Source organism: Elgaria multicarinata, chromosome 1 (assembly GCF_023053635.1).
Source record: "Elgaria multicarinata webbii isolate HBS135686 ecotype San Diego chromosome 1, rElgMul1.1.pri, whole genome shotgun sequence".
Classification (NCBI taxonomy): Eukaryota; Metazoa; Chordata; class Lepidosauria; order Squamata; family Anguidae; genus Elgaria; species Elgaria multicarinata.
In genome coordinates this window covers 43,735,913-43,753,777 of record NC_086171.1, presented here as the reverse complement: position 1 = coordinate 43,753,777, position 17,865 = coordinate 43,735,913, and the positions used below count along the sequence as shown (strand labels likewise).

General features: G+C 42.3%; 1 protein-coding gene across 2 annotated transcripts in view; it reads left to right on the top strand.

The window, feature by feature from the left end:
- Positions 1-17,865, top strand: part of CDK14 (cyclin dependent kinase 14) — a 273,801-nt gene that overhangs the window by 7,323 nt on the left and 248,613 nt on the right. Inside the window, exon 2 of one of the 2 annotated variants that reach the window (XM_063127120.1) lies at positions 5,820-5,851. The exons of the other annotated variant lie outside the window; for it this stretch is intronic. Within the exon in view, the coding sequence (XP_062983190.1) occupies positions 5,820-5,851 (32 nt within the window). The remainder of the gene's footprint in view (positions 1-5,819; positions 5,852-17,865) is intronic. 2 annotated transcript variants of the gene reach the window in all.

Genomic DNA, 17,865 nt, shown 5'->3' with positions numbered 1-17,865 from the left:
TGAACACTGAAGTGCCTCTTCTGAATGCTTGAATCAAGTATTTCTTTAGGCTTCTAATAAGGCCCATGAAGACTGAGGTAACACTGCCCTATGCAAGTCCTGAATATTTCAGAGATAGGGTGGCATTAATTGCTGACTTATTTCAGGTCTGCTGCATGTGATTTCATCTACTGTGCAAGCTGACGTCACAAGCTGCCTTAATATTAGTTTATCTTCAAGGAATTTGGAGCAGCTTGTATATAGTTCCCAGGTAGTCTCCACCCAGGAATTTACAGGGCCAAGCCTGCTTGGTTTCCATAACAGAATTGCATCATATGTTTTTGGACTATGACACGATGCTAACTTTACAGGGAGCTCAAATAAGGGTATTGGTCATACTGTTTCTTGGTACTTGAGTATTCTTTTCTTTTTAAATCACCAGCGTATTATAAAATCTCATTTCATTGGATGAATAATGAGCTGGTTCATGTGTTACCTTCATGATGTGATTTCCTATTCTGCATGGTTGCAATAGGATAATGACATCTCAGTAATACAAGCGAAGGAAAATGGTCAGCTACAGATGGATATTTGAAGAGTTACCCTCCATATGAACCTGATAATTCGTTTGGGCCTTCAGCAGTAGCCCTGTTTCCTTCAGAGTTTAGTTAGGTGGCAACTGGAATAGGAGCTGTTGGGGGATGGCTCCCTAAACCTGGAACATTCTTCCCAGACAGCCCCCCCACCCACCCAGCCCTGGTGCTTACACTTCTCTTTTAGGAGCTGGGTGAAGGCTAAGCCATTCTCCCAGACTTTTACCCAACTGGTTTTCTATTGCTGCCACTGTTGCTTTTAAAGTGTGGCTTTGATTGTCGTTAGTTTATATTTGTTCACTTCTTTTGTACCATGACCTGGCCTGTGTACATATGTGGAAAGGTGGTATGTAAATGTTTTAAATAAACTTACCCTGAAAGCTTAAGTATCTACAAAAATACTTGTACTTAAGGGACTATTATTCTCTCTCAATGTGGAGTGTGCGTGAGAGAGGGAGAGAGAGAAAATATTGTGTATTGTGGCAATAAGCTGTGGAGGGTGAGGTAGAGAGTTTGTAATCTCCAGAACATGGCAAAAAATTTCATTAGCAAGGTAATTGCTAGACTGAGTGTAAAATTCAAGCATCTTTCTTTTCTATGTTAGAAACTTGTATACCAGTAACTTGGTTTACGTCTATCCCAGTCAGCTGCTGCAAGTTATATGCTGAGTTACAGCTGTTCTCAATTTTTCTCCTATGCTCTGGGTGTTAAACATAATGTGATTGTCTCATTCCTTAATAATAAAAAAATCCTAAACTATGTGTTCCATTGGGAAAAGCTGCAGTGTGTACAGCATGAATGGCAGGAAAATGATGCATTTTGATAGCTTTGGAATTTTAAAATCCAAGCAGTGCTAGCTAAATTGTCCAAATGATCTAATGCTTTGGCTATCTAGCTAACAGCACTGGTTTTAGCAAAAACGTTATAAATTTGTCAGAGTGAAAGTTGGAAGTGGTCACTCCCAAAACTACACTTTTGAAATCGTATTACCAACTGTTCAGGAAATTCCAAGTTAGACCAGGCTATGTTATCTCTTTCTTTGGTGCCAAGATGGGAAAAGTGAAGCAAGGTGCGTTTACGGCCATATTTTTTTCCCTAGAAGTTCTGAAATAATGAAATGAAAACAAGTTTGACAGCAGAAGGAATGTACTGATCGCTCATCAGAGTCCAAGCATCGTGTGTGTGTGTGTGTGTGTGTAGCAGGGGAGAACAAATGTGTCACACATCGGCCCTCTCCTATACACACACTGTGATTCCATCCCACACATACAATTTCAAAAGTCATGAAAGAAAACTTTCTATTTTAATTTTATTTAATTTTATTTTTGATATTTCTGAAATCACACCAGGGCCTATATTGGGGCTCAAGTATAGGCCATGTCACACTCAGTGTGTGTGTGTATGTGTACACACTAGAGATTTACTGACATGTATTTGGGGTCTGTAAATCCTGCCAGCTGTATTATTATTATTTATTATTATTATTATTTATTTATATAGCACCATCAATGTACATGGTGCTGTACTGAGTAAAACAGTAAATAGCAAGGCCCTGCCGCATAGGCTTAAAATCATAGTAAAACAATAAGGAGGGGAAGTACTGTTTCCCGGGGCGTTGCTAGACCTACCGGGTGTTCCGTCGTTGAGGAGCGGTGAAAGCGGATTTTCCCGTTCAGCCGTGACGCCTCATGATCCACACCTGCCTTCGATTTGTGGCGGAAGTTTGCGCCGGTTGTGCTGCTGCCGCCGCGAGCACGGTTGCGCAGCCACACCGGCCTGATTGCCGCGGCTTTTTTTCCCGCTCGCTGCACGGTTTGTGCACGTCCGAAAGACCGCAAACTTGCGCAGCCGTCAGCGATGCCGCCGCCGGCCCTGGCGGCCGCAACGGCGGCAGTGCCAGCTGAAGTGCTGCTGGTGCTGTTGAGGGTCAACATTGATGCGCTCACTTCCTGATGGGGGTCGTGGCGGGTGTCATATGACCCGAGGTCAATCGTCTGCATGGCCACTCTGTGCCTACATCTCCCATCATGCCTCTGAGGTGTCGGCGGCGATGACCGCCTCTGTGCCCTGTGCCCCATCCCAAGGAGCCAACCCACATCTGGCCGTAGCCATGGCAGCAGCCCACAAACAGCTCTGCCCTCTGCCAGCCTGGTACCCACACTAACAGGCAGCGTACAGCACCGCCATTATGCGGCCACGGTAGCTGCCCACCGCAAGGAGTCACCAGCCACTTTTCCGGTCCTCCGGTCCTGCGCAAACTGTCACTGGGGGAGTAAAAAAAAAAACCACTAGAACAGGCGCACATCCCCCACCCATCCCCCACACACCCCAGCAGCACACTAGCCACTTTTCCGTTCCTCCGTTCCTGCGCAAACTGTCACTGGGGGAATAATAAAAAAAAGCCGCTCCGCCGCGCTGCCCCAGCTGGCGGACTGCGCGCAAATGGCGGAGGCGGCTTGACTGAAGCCGCTGACCACTCCCCCTTAGCACGCCTTTTCCTGCCCAGTGCGGACCGCAGTGACCTCACATCCTCCCACACGTACTCCGAATTACCGCAGGACGGCAGGAAAAGGCGCCCTAAAACTCACTTTTTTAAAGTCGGGAGAAAGAGGCTTCGCCGCAGGATAACGGCGGATCCTCATGAACGTCATCTGGAAGCCTCGACGTGACTGCGGAAGGTAACGCGCGCTAGAGCCTCGTCTAGTAACGCCCCCACTGTCTCAAGGAACTAACATGGCTACCCTTCTGGAAATTGTTGAAACGAGTGTCACCAGATTTAGCCGAATTGAGTGGGAATCAATCCTGTGAGCCCTGTAAGGGGTATGGGATGGTGCGTGTTGACCTCAACCTCCTGTGTTGAGAAGGGAACTCTGAAGGGAGCTTCTACTTGGGTTTGCTTGAATGCAAGTAGAATCCACACACAGTTGGAACCTGTCTGTGTGAGAGTTCTGCTCAAGTTAAAGTGAATGTGAGTAGAACTTCCTCACTTTCAAACCATGCTGCTCAGTCTGGCGAGGTACAAAATAGGGAGGGCAGGGCTGAGGACATCGGGTGAGGGACTAGCTTGCACAGCTCATGCCCCTTACACATATTTACATACTCTGTTTCAGTATAATTCCTGAACCCTCCAGCTGAGGATTACACATCATGCATCTGATGAAATGGACTCTAGGGAAGCTTGGAGGAAAGGAACCTCTCATGCAAGCACTGAGTCATTACTGACTCTTGGAGGGACGCCAGCTTTTGCTGGCCTTATAGCAGGGTGGTTTGCTGTTGCCTTCCCTGGCCGTTATTACCTTTCCCCCAGCTAACTGGGTACTCATTTTACCGACCTCGGGAGGATGGAAGGCTGAGTCGACCCGAGCTGGCTGCCTGAAACCAGCTTCCGCTGGGATCGAACTCAGGCCATGGGGAGAGTTTCAGCTGCAGAAACTGCTGCTTTACCGCTCTGCACCACACGAGGCTCCTAGGGAAGCTTATGCTTTAATAATTTGAATATTTTTTTAGAGAGATGCCACAGGATGTTGCAACAGACTAACGTGGCTACCTTTCTAGAACCTAATTATTATGGTGCTTTTTTGTTTCCATTAGCTATCCCCTCCCTCTAGTTTATGTGCAAGGAATTCTGGAACTTGTAGTTCTGAGAGAGCATGTCACATAAAGAAGCACAAACCTCTCTGCCTCTCAAGTCCTAGTTTAACTGAACAAACACACTCTCAGGGCCGGGCAAAGCTGGTAATAGGCCCGGGCCAGATGGGAAATGTAGGCCCCATTTCAAACTGCTCATTAAGTATTTTTTAATCAGTTCTAAATACATATGAACTGGAATGATTTATAAAAAAGGCAATGGCAAGCACTTCTTCACATGCTTTACGTGCTTTTCTTTGGGCAAATTAATCAACAACAGAAAATCAAGCAACTTTGCCTTGTCAGTGTTAATGTTCAAAACTGCTAATCCATTCAAAAGTTCTTGCACCATTGAGTAGACCCCCTCAAAATCGTAGGCCCATGCCAACTGGCCTCACTGGCCCACCCTCTGCCCAGCCCTGCACACTCTCTCTGAGAAGGCCTTGGGCGCGAACTACCTGTTCTGAATTTTGCTTCCCCATCGCTCCCCTTTGTTCTAACACTGCTTCTGAATGGCTTAAGAAAATCTCAGAAATATCTGGGGGGTGGGAGTGGGAGAGGGAAATTTCCACAAGTATTCTCGAGCATCATCTTAGCCTCAACTCTTTCCCTCAGGGCAGTGGTTTCCTGTCTGGGATGTGCCCCTTGGATTCCCTAATCCTAGAAAAGTGTAGCTTTCCTCCTATGCTTAAACTCTGTGGCACATAGCCAAGTTATCCAGATTATTTATTCTTTGTGTCAGATATCTGGAAGCTGGAAACGAATTCTCCATCAGCACCCATCTTCTGTGAAATTTCTTCTTTCAGGATGGGATCTTCACATGACCCTGAAAAGACAGAAGTATATGCAGCAGGCAGACCTATCTGAGGAATGTTTTTCAATGAGAGAGCAGTGCCACTGAAAAGGCCCGCCCCCAATTGTCACCTGACCAACTTCAGAAGGGGGTTTCTGGAGCAGGGCCTCTGATGAACATCTAAATGAATGGCCACTTCCATGGGGGAGGAGGACATACTTTCAGATACCTCTCTGTCCGCTGCCCATCTTACGTCATCAGTGCTATTTTGAAGCACTTATGAGTGGACAAAGTCAAGTTCGGACATAGGGTGTAGCTTCTCTGCATTGTAATTGCCCAACTAGAAAGGGATAGAAATAAACTGTAGTTAAGTATGAGAATACTTTGAGCAATGTGTGCACTTGAGGTCATTAATTTGGAAGGGTGTATAATGGAATGCATTACGAGTAAGCGTCAGCAATAGATGGTAAGGCATATGCAAAAGGTTTATTTAATAGCCGGCTTCTGGCAGTTCACTTCTAAACTCCCATAAGTGCGTCTGCTCTCAACTGGAATGAAAACAGAACTCTCGATTCCAACTGAACTACAGAAGACAGCTGAATGCTGTATTGGATAACTTGTGAAAAAAAGACTTTACATGCTGGCTATGCAATTCCATTTCTCTGTACATCTTTTTGACTTTTGGGTAAAGTATGTATATTCAAGTTAATGTTCAATAAATGCAGCGAAATATTTCCTTCTCATTTTCTCCCTAGCAGATTGCTGTTGATTTAAAATGCATTGCAGATAACAATTTTTCTTTTTTTTTCCTTTTTCTTTTTTTGTAGCCTTGAAGAAAGACGATAATGGCTTTGATGAGGTAAGTGAAATATTCCAAAGTTTCATTTTACTACTTAAAGCTGTAGTATCTGACTTGTGGGCATATTTATGCATGCTTCAAACTCTTTCACTTTCCCGACCCTCAAACGTTACTGAGATGAGTGCTATATTTCAAATAGGAACAGGGCCAGCCCTACCATTAGGCAGAGTGAGGCAGCTACCTCAGGCAGCAGATCTTGTGTGTCATGAAAGGGCAGCACACTGTTTAGTTTAGTATTGTATTTTTACTCCTAGGAAGGAGTAGAGCTGCTTATGGGATTTTCAGTTTGAGGTGCAGACAGGCATGACTGCTATGTAATTTGGGAGGCACGGTTTGCTCCTCCTCAGGAAGAAAAAATGGTTTGAACTGGCCCAGAGGCTGAACCTTATGTTTCTGTAGTGTCTTTCCATGGAAAAAGTGCCTTAAAATGGTAAATGCTTAGTGATTCTTGTGGAAAGCAGATATGTAATCTGTTTCCCAATCCTTGGTGTTCAGATCCTTGTAATCTTGCTGAGTTGAGATCTTAGCAACTCTTTTGGGATGATTACCTCACTTGCCAATTGAGGTTTGTACCACTAAAAATAGCCAACAATGGACAGAGTGCCCAAAATGGCTCCAGTGATGCATTTGTCTGGGTCACCTATTATTATTATTATTATTATTATTATTATTATTATTATTATTATTATTATTATTTGCATTTCTATGCCACTCAATAGCCGAAGCTCTGTATATCCTCTTTGTCTTATAAAAATGCAGTCAGTCATAATGTACAAACCAGGATGTTTCTCAGTGCATTTTTGCAAAAGGGAGAGAAGAAAACTGGAGGATGGAGATCTAAAAGATCTTATTTTTATATCCAGCTGTTTTGGCCTACAACTCCTATCATCCCCGTCCATCCAGTGGTGAGGTATGATGGAAGTTGAAGATCAAAAAACATCTGGAGGGCCACAAGTTGCCCACCCCGGCTATAGAAGGATATAGTGCTACCTGGAATCCAGTCCAAAAGAAGCAAACTAAACTTTTACCTGGGTGAATAGGTACAAGGAGGAGGGGTGTTATGTACTCTTACTATCTGTTGGAATATACCTCCTGCATTTAGTTAAGTTTTTCAGAGGAAAAAGCACAGCAGAATGAGGCTTGAGACCACTGTAGGCTGATCTGGGAACATTATCCCTAGATAAGGAAAGGAAAGGAACCTCTCGTGCAAGCACTTGAGTCATTGCTGACTCCTAGAGGGATGCCTGCTTTCGCTGATGTTTTCTTGGGAGACTTTGTAGTGGGGTGGTTTGCCATTGCCTTCCCCAGTTGCAGTTACCTTTTCCCCAGCTAGCTGGGTACTCATTTTACCGACCTCGGAAGGATGGAAGGCTGAGTTGACCTGAGCCAGCTGCCTGAGAACCAGCTTCCGCTGGGATCGAACTCAGGCCATGGGGAGAGTTTCAGCTGCAGTAATTGCTGCTTACCAGTCTGCGCCACATGAGGCTCTACCCGACTAGATAAGCTTGGCCTAATTATATGTTAAACTTTTTCACTTCTGTTAACATTGTTCCCAGTGAATCTGTAACATTATTGGTGGCTGTGCATAATGGGTCCAAAGACCCAGAAGAATTGATCTAGACAAGGCAAGCTTGATTCTCCCTGCTTTAGGACTATCAGTTTTGAGCTCCCATACTCTGAAAGTGTTGGGAAGTAAAAACGTGTTGGCAGGGTGGATGTAGACGGAAATTCTAATGAAACGGAATATGGCACTCCAGAAATAAGATTGCCCAGAGATAGTCAAGTCAGTGAGTCTCCTCCTTGTTGAATTTGTGGGTATTTGTGCATATATAGATAACCTCCCTGAAAGTCCCAGAAGTGATGTCAAAGCATAAGCCCTATAATTGTTTCATTAAAAGCCTAGCTCATAAATCCCAGAAATAAATCTGTATCAGGTTGTTCTTTTAATTGTGTTATAAACCTGGCTTGTTTGGCTGCTTCGTTTCTCCTCTCTGGAGGAGACTGGATTGTTTACAACAAAGTTGACAGGATGTTACAAATTACATAAAACTGCATAGTACAGGAAGAAAATATTAAACACTTTATAAACTACTTGTCTCAAACTGAAATGTGAACTTTGGAAAGTAGCAAATGTTTTAAAGTCTTTTATGATTTAAAAAGAATGAAAGAAAGCACTTAATGTGGTTAGTAGATACTTCCTCAGCCATGTACCAGAGTACTAACTGTGTGAATAAGAGCCTCTTCACTGTAGGAATAACTTTCTGGTTGTTCATTGAAATGGAAGAAAACAAGAGGAAGGTGATGGTCGCAAAGCAAGCACAGAACCACTGAAAGTACCTAATTTGTCTGTCATTGCATGTAGCAGCCATTTAACAATCATTAGCATCTTAAACCACTTCAAAGGACTTCACATAGATGATCTCAGTAATTATTATTATTATTATTATTATTATTATTATTATTTATTTATATAGCACCATCAATGTACATGGTGCTGTAATCCGTATAACAACCTGTAAAATAGGGCAGTATTATGCCCATTTTGGCCTAATCTACACCAAGCAGGATCTTGCACTGTGAAAACTGTATATGGTATGTGTCAGTGGGCCCCAACAGTTGTCAGTGCCCTTCAATATCGCTATAAAGCAGTAGTGTGGCTCCTGCCTTTTATATACCAATTCCATAGTGGAATATCCTGCGTGGTGTAGATTAGGCCTTTATGAGGTGGGGGAGGGTGGAAGCTAAAGGAATAGTGGCTTGTCTATGGCCATCTAGTAAATTCATTGCTGTGCTGAGCTTTGCATCGTCTTGCAGTCCTCCTAGCTCTGACCTTCCACCAATGTGCTATTCCGACAAGGTGTTGGCCTGCTGATTTCCATTTTAATGGAATGGACTCAGGGCACATATGTTATTCAAGATCATCAGCCTTGTGCCCTCTGGAAGCAATGTACAGCTGGTTTTCTCAGTGGAGAGCAGGTGATGCTGCTGCTGACCTCAACCTAGGCTGCTGTCGGCTGCCTGAAGAACTGCTTAAGTAAGACAAATTCCCTTCCAAGTGCAGTGCTGAGTTCTGATGGATTATTTAGCTAAAATGCGAAGACTGGCTGGTACTACGTGTAGCGTTTAATTACTAATCTGCTTTCTCAACAACTTCCTTTCTTGCTAATGGGTAATATCAAAGAGGGATCTCAACAGCAGAGTAGCTGCCTTCAATGGGAGATACATTACAGGGTGACGGAAGGCATGATATATTTCTGGAGACCAATCCCCTCCTCTCCCCTTAGCAGACTAGAGGAGGCATAGAGGCACAGCAACTATCCTGGAATCCTAGCAGTCCATGTGTATGTGTATAAATCTTTTTTCCCTGAGCTCCACTTCCAGCTGAGGTTTATTTTGTTTTATTTTTAGTTATGTCAGGGGATCCCGTTGCCCAGGGCTGCCTGGGCATTGTGATGGGGAAAATAGTTGACCTCTAACCTCTCCAGTGGAAGGCAAGATGGGCAGCAATCAACTTTTTTTTTTTGCTGTTTCTGTGCTTTATATAGTAAGTTATTGATTTTTATACATGAACAATGCTTCATCGGTAAAAAGGAGGTCGTTCATCTGCCCGTATGCGCCGGAATGACAGCGTAGAGATGGGGTCGGGAAGTTGAAAAGAAAAGGGGAAAAATCAGTGAAGTGCAAAGGGATCTGCAATAAATGGGGGAAGAAAAAGTAATAGAGAATGATAAGTCTGTGTGTGTGTGAGGGCAATGTAGTACTGGGTTAACAGCAAAGAGGAAAATTGAGCAAGTGATATCAAGAGCTATTTCGATTCTGTGGAAGCAATGTGCTTGAATTGCATGGAATTTCTCTTGTGTGTCATAAGGGCAGGGGCGGGTTATTAGTACACACATCTTCTGCAGGGCATGGTCACTGCATAGGTTATTTGTTCCTGCATACTTCTTGTTTTTGTTTTGTTTTTTATTTATTTATTTATTTATTACATTTCTATACCGCCCAATAGCCGAAGCTCTCCGGGCGGTTCACAAAAATTAAAATTAAAATCCTAAAATTTTTAGGATTTCTGAACAGGTAAAGAAAATTTTAATGGTAACTAATGATATTTCGCTTCCTGGAAATAATAGCTATCCTATTGATAGGATGTGAAGGAAAGAGAGTAGGTTGAGGTAAATAGTAGAAAAGACCGCTTCACAGAAGTTATTTATAAAATAAGTTGATATGAATGGAAGTCATTGTATCAGGGAAGTGTAAGGAGATAATTTAAGATGCCAGTCGTAAAGAAATAATTTGAGAGATCAGAATATTCCCTACTTCAATTCAGATAATTTTCTGATTTTACAATTTTGTTCTACCCTTTCTCCAAGGAGCCTCGGTGGCACACATGACTCTCCTCCCCCAACTTATTTTAACAACAACCCTGTAAGTTATGTCAGGTGGAGAGAGTGACTGGCCCCAGGTCACCTGATGAGCTTCATAAGCTGAGTGGTGATTTGAACTGGGTCTTCTCAGTCATAGTCCAATGCTCTAGCCCAGGGGTAGGCAACTTTTTTGGGGGGGCATGGGCCCAGTCGGTATTTGGGAAACTGTCCTGGGGATCATCGCAAAATGGGTGCATTGCAGATGAAAGCATCGGTCTGTCGCCACCTGTCACCTTCATTTCCTAAGATTGAGGATGGGAGCAACTAGAGGCTCTCATTTATTTAGTTATTCATTTATTTAAAGTGGGAGGAATAGGACTCTTGAGCACATGCACACACAAAAAAAGGTGTTCAAAGTGCAGTGGTACCCATGGGTGCCATGTTGTCTACCCCTGCTTTAACAATTGCATCTCACTGGCTCTCCATTATGTGTGTCCTGCTTGTAGTAGGTAGTAGTGTGGATTGTAGTGGTTGATCTGAGGTGTGTGTGCATGCCTATGTGCTGGTGAGTCCTTGATCCCTGATCTTATTTCCATTTACCCTATTTCCAGGAGTTTCAGTTTGTCCTACATGAAAACTTTGGCTTGGATTTTAAGTTGCTCTTCTGTTCACAAAGAGCATGTGTGATTTCTGTTGACTCCTCCTCCCCCATCTGCAGTCCCCCATCCATATCATATATCATTCTCATCTGTGACTCCAAACTCACAGCCTTTTGTGTTGAGAACATATAGTGGACAGGAGGTTTTCTCCTTTGCTTTTTAGTTGTGTTTGAATTTCAGTTGCATATTGATGTATGGTTTTCTTTTGCCTTTTGAAACTGCAATTCCCAACTTGATCCAGAGAGAGTTGCTAGAGTAGAAGCTTTAAAAGCTTTAAAATATGAAAATATCAAATTATCTTAATTGGTGTATTGTTTTGGGGTGTTTTTTAAAAAGATTTACACAACTTAAACTCCATATAACAAGTTCTTTTCAGTATTGGTTTCATGGTTCTTTTCTGTGCTGTGACTCTACCTGACTCTACAATTTTTGTACAACCTGGAACTGCAAAACGCAGCTTTTGGACTAAACATTTTACTTGTCTTCTCTACCTTGACGTAGTATCACAAAAACCCACGGATATAATCACTATTCTTTCAGTTTTACAGGGGTGGATTTGAGTCTGGGATAGTGGTTGCCCAAAGCTACTGTCAGTTGGAATTTCTAAACTCAAATCTCTGATTTTCTTGATATTTTTTTATACTTCATGACTTTCAATGTATACTTTGATTGTGCACATTTGCTAATAAATAATATATTCATTTATTGCAAACAAAGGTAGGAGGTGGCAGCAAATTGCATAAAATTTAGCAGCTGTGATAGTGCTTCTTGCTGTGCAGTTGTCAACTTGATGTTTTTGAGTGACTTGTTAGAATCCAAATTTCTATCTGCATTGTTCTGATAGTCACAATATTTCATGGTATTAGCACCTAGGTGTCATGTGTTTAAGACTATAATACTTAGTATTTTACTTAAAAGTCAATCCCACCGGATGTTCTGATGAAACAAAGTTATTTATTTATATTTATACTACTTCTATACCTAAAATCTCTAAGCAGTATAATACAATATTAAAATCAATTTAAAATACAATATAAAACAATGAATAGATTAAAAACATTACAACAAGGACAGTAGAACGGAGCAGTGTCATGGTAAATTACAAGTCAGGGAAAGCCAGGGATATGTCTGCAAGAGGTGTTCAAAGCTTGCCACACTTTCTGCCTCTCAGGCCACACATGGGAGAGTGTTTCAGAGGGTAGTTCCCACTCCTGAGAAAGCTAGCTTATGTGCCGTTATTTGTTGACACACTGTTGGTTGTGAGATGAATAAGAGGCCTTCTAAGATCTCGGGGGTCAATTTGGCATGTATAGTGAAAGGTGATTGGCCAAGTATCCTGGTCCTGGGTTGGGCTCTAAGGTTTTTATCCTTTCCATGTGCCCTTTGGAGTAAGATCTCACTGAAATTAAATTGAAATCAATGGGTCTTACTTCCATGTGTAGGATTGCTGATATCATGCTGTGTACTTGTAGTCAGAAGTATTTAACTCTGAAGTATTTAACTCTACATTAAACTCTGAAAGCTAAGGCAGTTCTTGGTACACAAGGGCCAGAGCTGAAGACTTCGGAGATAAATGAGGGGCTCCACCTTTCCCTTGGAACTGCTTCCTCACACCGAGTAGTAGATCACACCATTTTTATAGAAATGTCTAGTCATGATGGCTGTACCCAGCCTTCAGTTTTCAGAGGCATGTGCTCCTCAGTACCAGTTGCTAGGAAGCAATGACAGAAGACCACTGTTGCCTTCATGACTTGCTTGTTCCTTCCCTTGGCCATTGTGGTGAAGAGGATGATAAACCAGAACAGGGGTGACCAACCTCAGGCCCATGGGCCAAATATGGCCCACCTGGGGTCCCAGTCCAGCCCTTCTGAGTTCTCCAGATGGCCACGCCACCTTCTCCTTTCTCCTGGCAACTGATTGTTTGGTGGCTTCTTTGTGCTTTTTCCCCATTTGAAAAGGCTGAAGCTTTGCCTTAATAACTTGCAGTAACAGCCTTTAAGCTAAAATATGCTGGTATTTGAGGTATTTTGGGCCCTCTCCTTTTGCCTGTGGCCCCACTTACCACTGGAGAACCCTGAAATAGATGGATCTTTGATCTGATCCAGCAGGGCTTGTAATGTACTTCTGGAGAAGCAGAAGCAGCAAATAAAGGACGCAGAAGCCTACCATTTCTCCCTCGACATGCTTCCTGTGCTATTGAAATAAAGGCAGGGAGAAAAGATGAGGCCGCTATTTTAGACTTTCCCACTGGTCTTTCCCCAAATTTGGTACTTGCCAGAAGCAGAAACGAAAGGTTATTAATCCTTTTGCATTTTTCTGTTTGATATGGATAATATGCAAGTTATGCTATCTGAATTTGGGGACCTGGGATAAGGCAGCTGTTAAGTTAGTAGATGTATAACTTTACTTTGCATTTTGTGCTTGGTGGCTTATGCTTAGCAAATGCAAATACACTCAAACTTGTATTTATTTTATTTATTTAAAACATTCTTTGACTGCCTTTCAGGGCAGAAGCCCTGACAAGATGGCTTACAACAATAAAATACATGAAAACAGTTAAAATATTAAAAGCAATAAAAACACAAACACAATAAAATAGCAATTAAAAACTATAAAAGCCAACAATAAAACCCGCAAGAACAACAAGGGGCTCATCTACACCAAGCAGCATATTCCACTATGAAAGTGGTATAAAAGTGGTATATAAAAGGAAGGAGCCACACTACTGCTTTACAGCGCACTGCAGGATACACTACTCCTTTATAGTGGCACTGAAATGCACTGACAACTGTTGGGGCCTATGACACATCTACACCAAGCAAGATTTAACACTATGAAAGTGGAATGAAAGCAGTATATGGTATGTGTCAATGGGCCGCAACAATTGTCACTGCACTTCAATACTGCTATAAAGCAGTAGTGTGGCTCCTGCCCTTTATATACTGATTTCATACCGCTTTCATAGTGCAATATCCTGCTTGGTGTAGATGAGCCCAAGGGCAACAACATGAGAAGGCCACGGTAAAATAAAATGTTTTCAAGGCCTTCTTAAAAGCCTGTAAGGATGGGGCATGACTGTAGTTGTGCTATATTGTGGGGAGGACAACACAAGTGAAGTACTAAGTAAGAGGAATCCCCTTACAGATCACAGATAACAAAGAGGATTCTTCTCTCCTCCGCCCACAGAGAGAGCCCAAGCCCTCCGAAGGCCAGTTGTGAAAGCTTCCTGAGTCGGAGTTTCCCCATCTCTGCTGTAAGATGTAAAGGGAAGATGGCAGTAGGGAAGGAAGGTTTTTTTTTTTTAATTTTGCAAACTATGCAGCTTTAATATAATCCCCACCAATCTTCACACTATAAATTATTCACATAGAAATCACAATTATGCACAACAAAGAAAAATATAAAAGGTTGAATGACACCCTGGAAGTTACTGCTCCAATATGCTGCATACAAAAGCCACTTTCTCATAAATTCCTCAGTACTGCTCCCCTTTTGATTTCTCAAATAATAAGTAACCTTTAGACATGACAGCAATATGCCGTATCTTTAAATACCATTTTGAAAAAAGAGGAGCATTATTTCCCCCCTGTTACTGGGGAGTGTAGTCATTTAAAAACAAAAGCCAGTTCACTCTAAAATATAAAGTGATGTGAAATCTGACTTGAATTATTTCTGAGCAGAGAAAATAATGTGGACAGTTTAGGCAAAACAGAACTTTTGTCTGTAAAACAAAGCCAAGAACAACATGGAAAGGTGGTTAAAGGCAATACAAGCCAATGCATCATGGGGAAACGGCATGGCAGATGTTAAATGGTTTCTAAAGAGTTGTGAATGTTATGGCTGTGGAAAATCGCGTGTGTGTAAATCCTCATAGGAAATTCACTGGGAGAAGTGGCGCTTTCCCGTTGGGATGAAGTACTGTGTTTTTTCTCTTATTTGATCAGCTGGATTGTCTACATATTTCTGCAGGGAATGTTAAAAGGAATCATAGAGTTTCACATATGTCTCTATCGCACCCACCCTTGATTTATTGACCTCAAATAGCTCTTGCTTGTGAAAGCTTTGAGAACGTTTTTATAAGGATCGCTGCATATTTCCTCCCATGGAATTTTGTCACACTTTCTTCTGCTCCCTGAAGTGAAGGGAGATTCCAAAGGGACCAGGGCTTTGCATAGGATTCCAGCTTTATGAAAAAAGAAAACTCTTGGCATTAGAGGGATGGGATGACTGAGGGAGAGAAGGACATTCCACTCTTTCTTACACTAGGACTGCAGCTGTTTTCCCAACAAGCTAACAATAATGTCTCTACGTGACTTTAAAAGAGAGAGCAGAGGACACAGGGTCAGGGACAGCTGATGCATTTAAAAGGTGGAGTTGTTAAAACCCATTCAGCCTGCCAAGTCCTAGATTTTTGTTGTTGTTTGTTTAAAATTTGCTTAGATTTATGTCAGTCTACGTGTGTGCTACTGTCAGTTTATAAGTTTGTATGTAATTTGTGTTTAGACTATGTATAATGCATTTTAAGGTTTTTAATCTGTGTAAACCACCTAGAGAGTTTTGACTATTGGCGGTATAGAAATGTAATAAATGTAATAATAAAGGAAAGCCATTTCCCCCTCCCCATCTGTCTTATGACTCCACGCACATGGCTGGATGGGGACTTGAACCCAGGTCTTCCGAGTCACAGTCCATCACTCTAACCACTACACCATACTGGGTCATTAAAAGTATACTTTATGTTAGGGAGGGGAAACTGTGGCCCTCCAGATGATATTAGACTGTAACTCTCATCATCCTTTCTGGGAATTGCAGTCCAATATCTGGTTGCTCCTTCCTGTCCTATGCATGCCACCCCACTTCTGTCCATGGAAAGCCCTCTTCTTAGCTGTCTTAGCTAAATAGGCATCCATGTTCAGATGCTATATACCTCATAAAATGGATTATGCCATCACTTCAATGCCTTTTTTGTGAGCTTCCAGAATCCAGAGGCACCTGGTGTTTACTATTAGAAAGAGAATGCTATGCTATGTGAACCTTTGTCCTGATGCAGCAGAGACATTTAAAGCCCTAAAGGACTTGGGGCCAGATTACCTGAAGAATCATCTCCTGCCATATGCTCTCTTTCCTTTTTGGAGGTTTTAGTGGACAGGACTGCAAATGAACCCTTGGAAGAGGGATCTGGAGGGAGTTTCCTACTCTTCCTCAAGACGCTCAACAAGATTTCAGTCTTGAGTCTCCTGGCCAAAGAGGTGGGGCTTGGTTAAAGTAAAGTGTGCAATTTTTTTTAAAAATGTGTCAGCTTCTGTCAATTGGAAGTCAACGTACGTCAATGAGCTCTGCCCCCACCCCTCACAAAGAACAACACAGCGCTTCTCCTAAGGTCTAATCGATGCCCAAATCTCATAGTTTATACATATCAAGTCAGATCAGCAAAAAGCCTATTATTTCAATCTTATTACTTTAGCCTCATGGAGGAATGCTTTTACAGACTTACGATTTAATATTATGCCTTCTGCTTTCTTAGAAGGCCATTATAAGAACATTACTATTGGAACAGCGTTGCTGTGTGTTTTGTAAAACTGTTACTGAAGATATTGTTCATTATGTTACCCAATGTCCTCTTCAAAAGGATCCACGTATAGAATATTTGTCTGTGTTTAGTCCCAGAAAAATGTTTGCTACACCTAGAGAATGTATGCTTCCTTATTTGTGCTGGCATCAGAAGCTAAATATGTTGCTCAACTTTGAACATTCCTTCTTTTTTGTTATGGCTTATAGCTAAACAAGAACAACAATAATCAACAGTGCCTGTATTGGGTTCCAGCATTGGTGACAAAGGACTGACAGAGAGAGGACTTGGCAGATCTCATTTGCACATCTTCACTGGTGTCTCTTGATTAGGTTCCAGCCACTGTTGAGGACAAAACCCTCAAGATGGCAGCTTGGAGCACTGCATCATAGTTGACCTACGTAGCCATTGTCACAGAATACAGCTATAATAATGGCTGGACCTACTTAGGTATTTAGTAGAGATCCTTCTACTTTGACCTCTTTCCACCACTCAAATCAATTGGAGAAGATGCTTTTTAGAAGCTGTCATTACCTTAATATTATTCTGGAGGAGTACAGTTCTCCGCTTGGAAGATGAATTGGAAGGCACTATTGCACTCATGTCGTAGTTGTGGGTTTCCCACAGACAGCTAGTTGCCTACTATGTGCATAGAATGGCGCACTAGATAGAACCTTGGTCTGATCCAGCATGGCTCTTCATATATTAACCAGGAGCTAATGGTTAAATATTGTCATACGTTCCTTTAATAGGGAGATCAGATAGACCTCTTCCTTGTTTGATCATTCCATGTGTTCAAACTGTGCATACTAAAAGGTATCTGCAAACCGCTGCTTAAACCAGGCCAAATCTGAAAATTGCCATGTGTGGGAAATTATTAAGGCTACAAATTCATAATGATCTCTTTTGGGAGAGTGTCCGGTAGTTAATCTGCTTTTTATCACGCTATTAGTCTGACAATACTGGCAATGCAAGCACACACCAATTTAACTGCTTTAACTGTAACTTTCCCTAGGGCATGATGGCTATTTAAATTAGTACTTGCCCAGAAAGGGGATATTTTGCAATCAACAAACAGTTGGCATAATTGCAGGAGTCCAGGGAAGGTTTCTTCAGGAGCACTCTCATGACCATCTCTTTCAAGGCAGCTGGAATCTACAGTTCTCTTAATGTGGTGTTTATGATCACTCTCCCCAGTTGACAGAATATAATGAAATAAGAGCAAGCATTGAACTAACGGGGGTTGATTGCATCTCTCAGGCTGCAGTACCTGAAACTCTGCCAAGCGGTATTGGGTGAGAAGGGTCTCTATAGGAACGTCCTGCAGTTGTACTGCATCCAAAATAGGATCCATGTTACAGCGGATGCCAGTATTTTCAGCCATGAGGTGTTTGGCCATCTACTATTCATCCTGGAGACTTCCAT